Source organism: Sceloporus undulatus, chromosome 1, assembly GCF_019175285.1.
Source record: "Sceloporus undulatus isolate JIND9_A2432 ecotype Alabama chromosome 1, SceUnd_v1.1, whole genome shotgun sequence".
Classification (NCBI taxonomy): Eukaryota; Metazoa; Chordata; class Lepidosauria; order Squamata; family Phrynosomatidae; genus Sceloporus; species Sceloporus undulatus.
Window position 1 is genome coordinate 350231665 of NC_056522.1, and position 12948 is coordinate 350244612.

The 12948-nt window shown below is 39.5% G+C and overlaps 1 protein-coding gene across 20 annotated transcripts in view; it reads right to left on the reverse strand.

Annotated features, from left to right (window-relative positions):
• EML5 (EMAP like 5) overlaps positions 1-12948 on the reverse strand; it is a 126878-nt gene that overhangs the window by 24809 nt on the left and 89121 nt on the right. For 8 of the 20 annotated variants that reach the window (XR_006104969.1, XM_042478596.1, XM_042478555.1 and 5 more), the window contains 4 exons: positions 12012-12213; positions 11264-11417; positions 6488-6502; positions 436-444 (listed from right to left, as the gene is read on the reverse strand). Coding sequence is in view for 17 of the 20 variants with exons in the window: in XM_042478596.1 (XP_042334530.1) it covers positions 436-444; positions 6488-6502; positions 11264-11417; positions 12012-12213 (380 nt within the window). In the remaining 3 variants the exon portion in view is untranslated. Of the gene's footprint in view, positions 1-435; positions 445-4605; positions 4933-6487; positions 6564-11263; positions 11418-12011; positions 12214-12948 lie in introns of those variants that run through there. The other 12 variants (XM_042478634.1, XM_042478658.1, XR_006104970.1 and 9 more) reach the window with 8 other exon arrangements.

Genomic DNA, 12948 nt, shown 5'->3' on the forward strand with positions numbered 1-12948 from the left:
TGCATGTTATTGATATAGATTTTATTATTTTTACCCTGGACACAAGTTTTCTCTATCTACCTTCTAAATAACAGTGTGCAGCAGGAGTTTAAATTAATTAGCACTATAATGGGGAAAATCCTCAAAAGAACACCATTATGATAAGATCCCTAAGAAATGAATGAATTTCACATGCTAGTTCTTTTTATTTTATGTGTTCAATATTTTAAAAAATTATTTTTTAAAACCTGTCAAATTCATCAGAGGAAAAGAAAATCTCTTGGAGTGTTTGACTTTGCCTGTCTAAATATGTACAGAAAATGGTATGGGAACAGGTCAGTTGTTAGTTGAATCAAGGATACATTTTTAGTGACAGCAAAATGACAAGACAATTTTGTGTGGTGATGAAGATGATGGTGAAATATGGGATATGCATTATCAAAGTAAAAACATTACCTGGAACCTCTTTTCAGCAGCAGATAAGAGAAAGAGAACGATTACTTATTCCAGTTTGGCTAAAAACCAGCTAATCACTGAACTGTGTTTGAAAGGTTCAAAAAAGAAATCTTCTTTTGGAAATAGCCAAATATAAAGATAAGATATAAAATGTATGGGGAAAGGAGATTGTACATTGTACTGAAGTACATGTTTTATAAGAGTACAAGGTTCTACTATTGTATATTACCATTGTATGTTTTTTACATGTATCTGACAAGCAAGTGAAGGTGGTAGCAGAAATTATTAAGAGCAGGAAGTAGGTGATCATAGTAATTATTTACAAGGCCATAATATGAAAATAAAGACACTGCCAGGCATTGTGGAAGGGTGGGTGGGTGAGGAGAAAAATATCTGTATTATTTAATAGTGAAGGCCTTTCTTTACATTAGGAAATTTTGATACATATTATAGGAAAAATATTCTTTCAGGTTTTTTGGAAAGGAATGCAGCAAAAAATAATTTGAAATTAAACTTTCACACAACTATCTATGTCATTATTTCAAAGCAGAATTATGGAAGTCATTTAGTTATTGATAATATCATTGTTAAGGTAAATAGGTAAATAGGTTACCTATTTATTGCTCCAAACAAAACACAGACCTGTATCCAGTTCCCAGGATAGGTCCACCAAAGAGACCAAAGCTACCCCCAGTTCTGAAAAGCAGCTACAGGTATGCCTGTTGGCTCTGGGAAAACCTCCAAGTGGTTTTCAGTACCACTGGCCATCATATCCTTTGAGGATGCCTTAATGTAGTGATGTCCAAACTGGCCTTCCAGGTGTTTTGAACTTCAGCTCCCAGCATCCCAGACCATTGGCCAAGGTGGCTGAGGCTTCTGGGAGCTGAAGTCCCAAAGCACCTGGAGGGCCAGAATTTGGACATCGCTGCCTTAATGGGATGGGACCAGGAGGCACTGTTTTACAGTGGCTTAATTCCTTCTTGGAGGGGTGAACCCAAGAAGGTGGCACTAGGCAATACCTTTTCTGCTCCTTGGCTGCTGACCTTCAGGCCTTGGTTCTGTCCTCCAGGCTATTTAACATACACATGGAATATCTGGGTGCCTTGAAGAGTGTTCAGAAACTTCAACTGGTTCAAAGAGTGACAGTGATTACATTTCATTTGAATTACTGTAACACCATCTTCATGGACCTGCCTTTGGAAACTGAAGTTGGAAACTTCAGCAAGTCCAAAATGATGTATTCAGACTCCAGATTGCTGATCTGAGCTTGTTACACAGAATGCCTAACTGTCTTCTTGCAAGAGTTCTATTTCCAGGCATGATTCAAGGTGCTGGTTATGACATATAAAACCCTATAGGGATTGGGTTCAAATTATCTGAAGCACCATATTCTTTCATATGACCCTGTCCACAACTTGAAATCCTCAGAGGAGGCCCTTCTTCCCATCTCCAGTCCCTCCATGATATATCTGGTGGGAATATAAGTCAAGGACTTCCCAGTGGCTGCTCCCACATTTTGGAAGTTCCCTTCTAGAGAGGCTAGACTAGTGCCTTCTTTACAATGCTTTCATAAGTAGATGAATATTTTTTGTTTTGACATGCCTTTGCTCAGGGGGAAAGGGTCTCTAATAATGTGTTGTGTTGCCTATATTTGTTGCAGTTTGTTTTAAAGAGTTATACATTTATTATTATTATTAACCTTTATTTATAAAGCGCTGTAAATTTACACAGCGCTGTACATACAATCTATTTAATTAGACGGTTCCCTGCCCTCAGGCTTACAATCTAAAAAGACATGACGCAAAAGGAGAAGGGAATGGTGGGGGGAAGGGGATGAGGTCCAGCAGTTCTTCTCTCCCTCCGAGGCCTGGACCAAGGGAGATGGACTGGAGGGAGAACTTGGCTTCTTGGAGCTAGCCTGCCTCTCTCTCCCTCAAGATGGTGGCTGAAGGGAGGGCTTGTCTTCTTCCAGGCAGGCCTAGAAGTGTTTTAATCCTATTGCCAGTTTAAATGTATGAAGTTTGGTCTTATCTGTATTTGCTTTAACATTTGCAAGCCAACCTGAGTTCCAGGAAGCAGAAGAAGACAGTACAGAAATAAAATAAATAAATAAATGGGCGCTCTTGATGCCATCGATTCTCTGCCTTGCCCTATGAATGATTGTATTTGTATAACTGCATTACTTGTTTTTATCTATTTTTATGAGATGTTTTTAATAGTTTTATAGTCTGTAAACCTTTTGATCGAGGGAAAAACAGTATACAAATAAATTTTTTTATTATTATTAAATAAATAAATAAATAAATAAATAATCTGCCTGGAACCACTCATGTGTGACACATGTCATTTCAAAGCTCCTATCTGTAGTTTCTATGTCTGTATCTGTGAGTATACCTGCATGCACACATGCATATAAAGATGCAACTTCCACCCCCACAGGACCAGGAGAGACAGATTAAATAAGGTGGCCGCTTCAGGGGTGTGGTATTCAGGAGCATGCCCCAAAGCAGCTGGAAGCTGCTCTGATATCGACTGAGGCAGCCTGAAGCCACCAGAAAAAAGAATGGCAAAACTGCTCCTGCCAGTGGCCCATTTGGGAGTAGACTGATTGGTTGCCACAGCCCCAGAGTGACTGGTGTGGGAGCGGCCTCTGGTCTCTCCTTTTGGCCCGTCTGCTTTGCCTCACTGTCAACATAAGTGCCTTTCTCATGGCCAAAGAAACTGAACATTTCTGTTGTGTTGACTATGATTCTCTTACCAACAGAGAGCCCACAGTTTCATCAAAAGTAAATATTATTAAATTATATCATGACTGGGTAACTTGAGGAATCTAAAGCTACTTCCTGCATCCTGATGATTGTAAAAGTGGAACTGTCAGAGCAGACTGATATATAACTACTGTATGTGGATAAATTCAGGAACTTAATATGTTCAAACATGTGTTCTAATACCACCAATATACTGAAGACCAGCTCCCATAATACATATTTCTGAGAACAGAAGAAAGCACAAAAGGAATTACAGAGTTCTCTCCAGAGTGTTACAGCTAGTTCTAGTCCCTGCAATTTAGGTAGTAAACAAACACCAGCTCCTCAGCATGGTGTTTGCTACAACATTGTCCCTCTGTCTTGGTATGTTTTGTAGCAATGGGGGTGGCAAACTATGCATATACAAAGTTACAGGTGCTCATTTTATTATTTTTACTTAAAAGTACTGTATAGACTATTTTTTTCTGCAACAAGCCACCCAGGCCCAAATAGTTGTATTTAGCATCACATCAGCAGATGCAAACTTCATTTTATTTCTGCAGTAATAAAGGTGCTATTACAGTATCTGAGTTTAAAATATAGAAGTGCTTCCTTCCTTCCTTTCTTTCTTTCTTATAATCAGAGTTAACAAACAGCATTGCATAAGTTTGTCTGATTTTGGCTTCAAAATCAGTATGTATGTAGAAATGTACCCTTGTAAAGAAAAGCATGTACCCTTGTAAAGAAAAGTAACATTTATGGTGTACTTCACAACTTAAATATACAATTCCATCTAACTGACTGCTTCAAATATAGTTCAAGGTCTAAAATTACTTAGATGCACCACTGTCTCAGAACTATCTATTGCTTAGTTACAAAACCTCCTATTGCTCATAACATGACCAGTTATTCCTCTGTAAATAGCCTTAATATATCATTGTCTTATAAAAGAAAAGAAAAGCAATCACAATAAAAACTAGGAGGGCCTTTTAAGTTTTGATGTTATTGAACATCACTTGTGCTATGGGACAGCCACTTCCACTTCTCCTCTGTACTTCTACAGAGCTACTTGGGAAGACATGTAGACAGGGAGCAAAGGGGAAGTTGGGGATTTGTTCCACCAATGGCATCCATACACTGGCAGATTGGCACCCATATTAATTAAAATATAGCTCTTCAAATCAAATTCTGATGACCTACTTGTGGCACTAGTTCCAGGTCTATTCTCCACCAGTATTAGTCCTGTACAGATGGGCAGGAAGGGGTGGTGAGATGCTGATCCTTTCTGCTCTGGATCAGCGGCACAGAAAAAGCATGCTGCGGCACCAATCCGGCCTCCACAGAACACAAAAAGGAGCTGGTTTTTCCGGCTCCTTTTTGTGCCCATGAAGGGGTGCCATAGCCGCTGTCACGCAGCTTGATGATGCCCCTTTGGCGCTGCACCATTTGGGCACTGTGCCAAAGTGGCATCATCATGGCGCGCACCGTCTGAATGGACGTGTGCCAAGGGCTTTGAGCATGGGGATGCTCAGCCCTCACCCTGCCCGCAAGACAGCGTTTTTCACCCATCTGTATCTAGTATCTTAGTATCTAGCAAATTTCTTAAAGCAAATCCAGACAGAGACCAAAGCAAATCTGGATATTAAATATCCTCACATTTTGAGCAATTTGGTCCTTTCTGTTACTTTGGTCCTTTCTGTTACTTCTGGATGTGTATTATCTGAACAACTCTGCATACTTTTCCAAGGATCTAATAAGAAATGAAAACTCTTAATAGGCTTTTAATAACAATTGGACACTTAACTGTGCAATTTTGAAATTTTCAACTTTTATTGGTAAAATAAGTCAATTGTGAACTGTAACTACATTTTTGAGATCAAAAAAAGAGAAGTTCTGTCTGATACATTGGCACATTACAGAACTGCAAATCAGGTCAATTTTGGTAAACATACAGAATATGTCAACCCAAACCTATAATATAGTAAACATATTAGCTTGGAGAACTGAAAGTAGATTACAGTAATGTTAGCAAGATCTAAATGTTAGTGTGTAAAGGAGAAAAACCCCTAAATGATGTGAAATGTGTGATAACACTTAAATTTAACTTTAAAAAAACCCCACCCCGCCATGGAGGAGCAATTAATTATAAGGCTATGGCACAGAAGGGAAGGGTTAAAGCTTTTCTCCCTCTGCTTTTCTGGGGGAAAATCACCACCCACATTGACCTGCTATTTATTTTGCAGAGAAATCTGCAAGGGTGTCCATGACAGTCTTTCTTCTAGGACCAATAGCAACTTTGGAGACAATTTTGTCAGGAAATCAGAAAGGGAAAGAATAAAATTCCTTCATTCTTTGCCATTGCCTTCACTCCAACTGCACCCCCATACATGTTCTCCCTACCACAACCACCACCATTAAAGATGTACAAATGTGTCACACACTTGCTATATTGTCTAGTTTGGCCATAGAAGCAGATCTTTTCCTACTGCACTCTCATTGGGGTAGTTCCCTAACTAGCTAAATTGGGAAATGGAAAAGTACTAAATAAGGGGTGGATCACCTTTTGACTACTATCCTGTTTAGTGCTGAGCACTGAACTAACATCTATTTAGAACAGGTATAAGCATTCTTGGACACAAGAATTATGTCAGATCCGTACCTCTCTTTCTCCACTAGGTCTTGTTGGTTCTAATTTAGGGCTCAATTTGAAAAAGTTGGCAGTCAAAGCAAAGCTTAAATATACTTTTGGCAATGAATGGGGAGATTTTCCAGCTGTGGCAGCACACTATCTTACTCATCATCCCCCATAAGCCAGATGACATCAGACAGTATGCCCTTCTTCTTAAAGCATTTCTTCCAACCAAAAGACCTGACTCTCACTCAGTTTCATAGTGGCCACTAACACACTGCATTTCTCTGCACAGACAAGGGGATTCCTCAGTGTGGGGAAGTGCTTTTCTCTAGTGCCAAGTGGAGAAAATCTGCTCTTATATGCAAATATGATTGGAGATAAAATTGGTTGCTCCCAGCAATAAGAAAGACTGACCTTCCCTAGTTCTGAGAGAGCATGGAGGCATGGGAAGAATCCCCTCTAGGCAAGTTATGACCTGCAAGCCATAGGCTTTCCACTCCTGCCTTGGGTTCTTATCTGCAGAACTGTTTCCAGTTCCATAAATTGTTGTTGTTTTATTTTCTTATATACTGCCTTTCTCCCAATAGAGGGACTAAAAGTTACATTTTTCCATCCAGATCTGTATTTAAATATGCTTTATAAACAATCATTTATATTTTTAAAAAATGCTTACCTTACTACCCCTTGCCTTCACAGGAAGCATAAAATTAAGCAGGAATATTAAAATATGAACATTGTATATAATAAATCTAGGGTAAAGAAAACTGAAATTAATTTCATGGACAAAATATTTGTCTCTAGCCTTCAATCATTCTAACAATGAAACATTTTGATCACCATGTATTTAATATCTTAATTCAACAGAATTATGGGGGAAATCCTCAGATGAAATATTTACATAAATATGAATGCATGTAACATAAACTTCATATTTCATTTTGAGTAGGCTCTATGTCAGATTCTTAGCTGAGTACAAAATATACGAAGGATATTTATGCATAAAATTCAATGTGCATCCATGTAATTATTCTATGGAGAATAGGTCTCTACTTCTAAATAATTACATGGAGACACACTGAAGTCATACATTGGATTTTTTAAAATTAATGTTTAAGACTATGTTTTTAGTATTTGAATATTCAAACCCAAGTTCAAAATGTAATCTGAGAATTTGCCAGTATTTAAAAACATTCAAATTGTTCATGCAATGTAAAGTGCAAGGACTCAGAAACACCATAAACAGGTTTCTAAAAGATCTAAAATAAAATGTGTTGTTGTTGTTGCTGCTGTGTGCCTTCCAATCATTTCTGATTTACGGCAACCCTAAGGGAAACCTATCACAGGGTTTTCTTGGCAAGATTTGTTCAGAAGAGTTTGCCTTTGCTGAGGCTGAGAGAATATGATCTGCCCAAGGTCTCCCAATGAGCTTTCATGGGTGAGTAAAGATTCAAATCCTGGTCTACATCAATTGTATCTTCCAACACCAGTCTTCAAGACATAAATATATTTAGTTCTTATAGAAACAACTGAACAAATCTTCTTCTAAAGAAGAACCAGATTCTGACTTTCATTCTAGTTGTCTGGGCTAATCATTTTGCCCACCTTTACCAGCTTCCCTACTATTCTCTATCCTTGCTTTAGCCTCTTGTGGATGAGGAATTATCATATTATTATTACATTTATTTACAGTGGTACCTCGGGATACGAATTACCCAGCTTACGAATTTTTCGGGATACGAATAAATCCCATAGGGATTTATTGTTTCGGGTTACGAAAAAACGCCGGCGCTGTTTTAAATGGAGCTGCGGCAGAGCCGCGGCTTTTTTTCCCATTAGCGCCTATGGCAATTCGGGTTACGAAGGTTTTCGGGTTACGAAATTAGCCGCGGAACGAATTAATTTCGTAACCCGAGGGAGCACTGTATTTATATCCTGCCTCAGAACTGGGACTCAGGACAGCTTAATGGTCCCTGAGCACTTTTGCATATGAAATAACCATCCTGTACTGTGGTATTTGGTAAATATCCTAAGCGCTATTTTAGTCTTGCTATGGAATCTTCCTCAAAACTCCATCCTTTCAGTTATGTTGGAGCCCTTCCCTTTAAAGGGCAGCTGACTTGGTTTCCTGCATCCATTTCTATTATCCATGCAAAATATTGCAGTACAGGGAAAAAGTGCCTCAGCCTTTGCACATATGTGTCCAGGATTTTAGTTCTATCACTTTTGGTAGCACTTCTCTCTTGAGACAGGGTGAATTATTATTTGGGTGCTGCAACCCCAAGGGTACATGACAATTTACATGGCACTGGCAATAACGATCAGTAGTGTCAGTACAGGTCCAGAGCGCCACTCAAAAGAATGTACAGGAGGTCTCCCACATGCAATAGGCCTGGCTTGCCACATTTTGTAATAAATAATACTAATGAAAGAACCGCTCCCAAGAGACCATGAAGTCTAGAATCTAACATTACCTGACAGCACAACTGATCCTAGTGCTATTCATTGCTACATGTGAGGATGCAATACTGGAACTTGCTGTAAAGGCCTATTCTGAGTTGGTACAAAGGATACATCTGAAAAGAGTAGTCTGTGACCTCAACATGACCCAGAAGAGGCAAGATCATGTGACCAGTATTTCTGAAAAGAGTGTGTCCTCCACTCCAATTCCATTGCCAAGCAGAAAGCACAAAACCAGGAGCAGAAGCATACTGGATATGAAGTACCTAGGCTTCCAAGAGGCAGTCATGTGAAGTACTGTGTGTCATCCTTAGAACTGCCATCAGCAACTGTGAAGGTTCTGCCAAAGGCTGTCTCCATCAAAACAATAGTGTCAAGTTCACAGTGCTTTGTGTTGACTCAAGTGGCAGTTCTTCGTATTTAGTGAGAGAAACAAAACACTGACATGGCTCTTGCCCTGATGGAGTATTCTTTCTTTGCCTCAGTATGTGTGCCAAGTCATAAATTGTGGAGATGCATGCCTTAATTCAACAAACTATAGTATATTTGGAACATTTTCTGCATAGAGAAGCAGTGTGAAAGTAAACAAATGTGAATGAACATTTGGCTCATTTTTCATATGCACCTTTAAGTATCACGTATACGTCTCATGTATGTTATAATATCTCAGAAGAGTGTGAGGGTGAGTGAAGAAGTACAACGCCAGTACTTGAGATCTATCAAATACTTTGTTGATTTGGGGGATGGAAGATGGGTACAGAATATGTCTATATCCCTCTAATACAAGATGGCCCTCTGGTCACATCCTTTTGGAGGGATAAGGAAGATAATGGGGCAGACTCGCCCATGGATAAGAGCAAAGTGAGACAAGTATGGCCTGCAGGCCACATATGGCTCCTGAAGTCTCCTTCAGCCTTCAGCAAGAATGCCACCAAAATTCATAGGCATAATTTTGTAGAAGTGCAGCTTATTGTCAAAAATCACAACAAACCCCACTAAGTGTTGCAGCTACCTTCCTCCCTCTTCTTTAATGATGGTCACAAGTTCTCATGTTTTTTCATGCCTTCTCATCAAAACAAGAGAGAAGGTTGAGAAAAGTGGCAATGGTGAAAGCAGAGGGAGCATTTTGCTTCCCCTGATGATTTCCAGAAGTTTCAGCTTCCCTGAAAGTGCAAAGGGGATGACTGATCACTTATTCTCCAGCAAAGGCAAGAAAAACAAGGTCTAGGAAAAAAAGAAGGCTTTTTAAGCAAAGAAGCAATAGAAAAAGGGAGATATCAGAGCAGCAAAAAAGATCTGAAACCCATCCTTCCTTTTTAACTTACTTATTAAATAGACAAAAACCTCTATTTTTCTTGACCTTCCTTCTCCTCCTTTTAAAGCCAGCAAGTGCTCCTTCCCTTCTTGTAGGTGGCAAAGTAAGTGACACTGGTGGTTGGCAGAAAGGAGTAAGTGAGCAGTGTGAGCGTAAATGGTTGCTTTGCCACACTAAATGGTCAGGAGATGCCCGCTCTCCTTGTTTACACTGGAGCTGTCTTTCAAAATTTGTTTCTGTGTTTCAATTTCTCTCAACTGGTTGTGCTGCTTAGCAATGATGTGCACATCCACCCTGCCTCCTGCAGAGGAACATCCGCTCCAATATGGTGGCCTAAAGAGACATTTTGACATTTCTGTGGGAGTCTCTGCTGATTTCCAGATTCCTTCTGGGTAAGTAACTCCATTTTCTTTGCTTTAAAGCCAATTTTACTTTTCTTAACCTTTGAAACTGTGAGCACCAATTGGCCTGACTTTTTCTTTCCCCTCGGTTGCATTTTAGATCTGAGAAGAACTCCCAGAACTGCTTTCTCTGATATAATGAACCCTCCATATCCACAGATTCTTTGTCAGATGCCATGGGATTAGAAAAAATGATCCAGAAAAAGCAGTAAAATAGAATAAACTTTTATATATATAAAAAAGTGACTAGAAGAGAGAGCTGAGACAAAAAAGTAAAAAGTAAAACAAGTTAAAAATTGCAAATTTCATTTGTGAAGCAGGAGGATAAGGAGAAAGAGTAAAAAGAAGCTGGAAGACTGCTGGGAAAGAAACAGCAAATACCACTGATTTTAGAGCAGTTAAACAGGAGCTCTTAAGGGAGGTCTTTAAACAGAGGCTTGATGGCCATCTGTCAGGGATGCTTTGATTGAGAGTTCCTGCATGGCAGGCGGTTGGACTGAATGACCCTTATGGTCTCTTCCAACTCTACAATTCTATGGCGCTTTACAGACCGCCCATTTGGGGCGGCCTGTAGGTGCTGCTTTTCCCACCGGATCGGGGCCTCAGCTTCCAGAGCGGCAGCCTCTGAGGCCCCAATCTGCCTCTTTCCAGGCCTGGAAGGGGACGTCCTTGGCCCCTTTCTCCCTTGCGCCGCTGGCGCAGCCATCTAAAAGCCATTTTGTACGTCCTGGAGACGTACTAGGGTTAGCTGCATGCGTAAGGCACGCACTTTGCCTAACCCTAGTACGTCCCCAGGACGTACTTTATGCCCATCTATAACAGGCCTATGATTCTATAAAAAAGTCTGGAAGGCGGCCTTTTTCACAAATACTGGTCACATGATCTTATCCTTCCTGGGTAGGAAGGAAGACATAATGAATTCTTCTGAATGCCTTTGGAGAATCATCAAAAGCATTTCTAACTCAAGATGAATGTTCCTAGTTCATATGAAGTTAAACAGAAGTGTAATCAAGGACAATTGTTTAAAAATAAAAATAAGTTCGCAACCTCTTTTGTAAATGCTACACATCCCTGCATTTGAAGGTCTGCCATTTCACTGTTGTGGGTTGTTCCTCCATTAGTCTAGATCATAATTATGGTACACCAGCGCTGTGTTCATTGTTGCTGTCGACAATTTAACACCTGGTAGCCAATTTCTGGTGACAAATGCATCCTCCCACCCTTTATTATAATATACTACAGAATTGCACATTTCCTCCCCAATGTCTAAAGTTACCTTTCATCAACTGAAGGTTCTTTTTGCTGTAGGTGAGGCTTGACTCCAAACATAGGTCTGATGTTGGTTGATAAGGCTTTGATGGTATAATTAATTTCATTTTCTCTTGTAACATCACTGTCATAGCCTAGTAAAATATTTATAACCACAAGAACTATTGGAATGAAGAAACAGGTGAATTTTGTTATGTTATTTTATTTATATAAATGTTCTTCCTCCTAAACAGCAGAGACAACAAGACCGTGAGATGGGTCCAATGGAAACCTTTTAAAAATGGGAAGAATCCTTCTGTTCATAGAACTGCAAGCCAACCAAGTCTTCTGTTCACAGGAGTTTCAGGTTATTCACTCTCTTTCCATAGCCTCCCCTATGTCCACCTTCATGTGCCACAGGGTTTCTCAAGCCCCCAGAGTAATTGTTAGGGGGCATAGGAAGGTGTAGAGGGGGAGGGTGTGAAAATCATTTCCACACTTCAGGGACTGAAAACAGTCACTAAGTTCTGCTCACAGATCTCTGCTTCAAATCCCTAATAAAAATACATGTCACAATAATTATGATTTACCTAATAGTTGAAAAAATAATTTAAAATACTAAACTAGCACAGTTCGGTGTTAAATTTTAATATGGAGAGATAAGTTATCCAACAAAAGTTTTAGACTATAGAAATTCTATATTTATAAAACTGCTGATTTTACAGGAAAAAAATTATTGCTGTTTACATTTCAGCCCTCTAAAAATGGTTACTTACCCCCATCTTCTTCGGAGTCAAGATCAGATTCTTCACTGTCACATTGTCTGCTTTCCCGGTGACCCTCCATCTCATGGGTCCACAGCATTAAGGATGTGTCTCCACCTCCAACACTGACTAATAAGCTGTCATCATGAGCCCAACGAACATTTGTTACATGTGTACTATGAGCCACATACCTCTTAAACTTCCCATATTTTCCCTAAATGTGAAATATACAAAGAATACATGTTTTAATGAAAACTAAATAAATGTAAGCGTGCAAGAAAAAGACCATTATTATGAGATTAAGTGTGTTTTTTTAAAGGCTTCAAGACATCTATTTCTGAAGTTAAAGCAGGGCTGGAAAATACATAAAAGGTTTCTACTGCTGGATAATATATAATATGCCATCTGCCTGGCCCCCAGCTTTTCTTAATTATGATGGAGGAGAACTTGAGGCTAGACCTCTTTTCTTTTTGCTGTCTTTCCATGGCCCTGCCTTCACAAGAATGTGGTGGATGGGAGAATGTTATAGAATCATAGAGTTGGAACAGACCACAAGGGCTATCCAATCCAACTCTCTGCCATGCAAGAATACACAATTAAAGCACTTCCAAAAGATGTCCTTCCAGCCTCTGTTCCTTCTAAAGAAGGAGACTCCACCATACTCCAAGCCAGTGTGCTTACTGCTGAATAGCTCTAACTGTAAGGAAGTTTTTCCTGATGTTAGATGTCCTTTTCTAGCTAGAGTAAATATAACTGCAACTCACCCATGCTTGCATCCTGTCCAGCACAAAACCGTTCACTGACTCAGACAAATACTATCCCTGGATTTTAAAACTCTTAATTTATAAATTCTAGAGCAGTTTTGGTGCAAAATGAGGTTTAGAAGAGTGGGAGCAATGTGATCTTAGTGTTGCAATAATGGCTGAATTATAGTTGGAAAAGCTACACG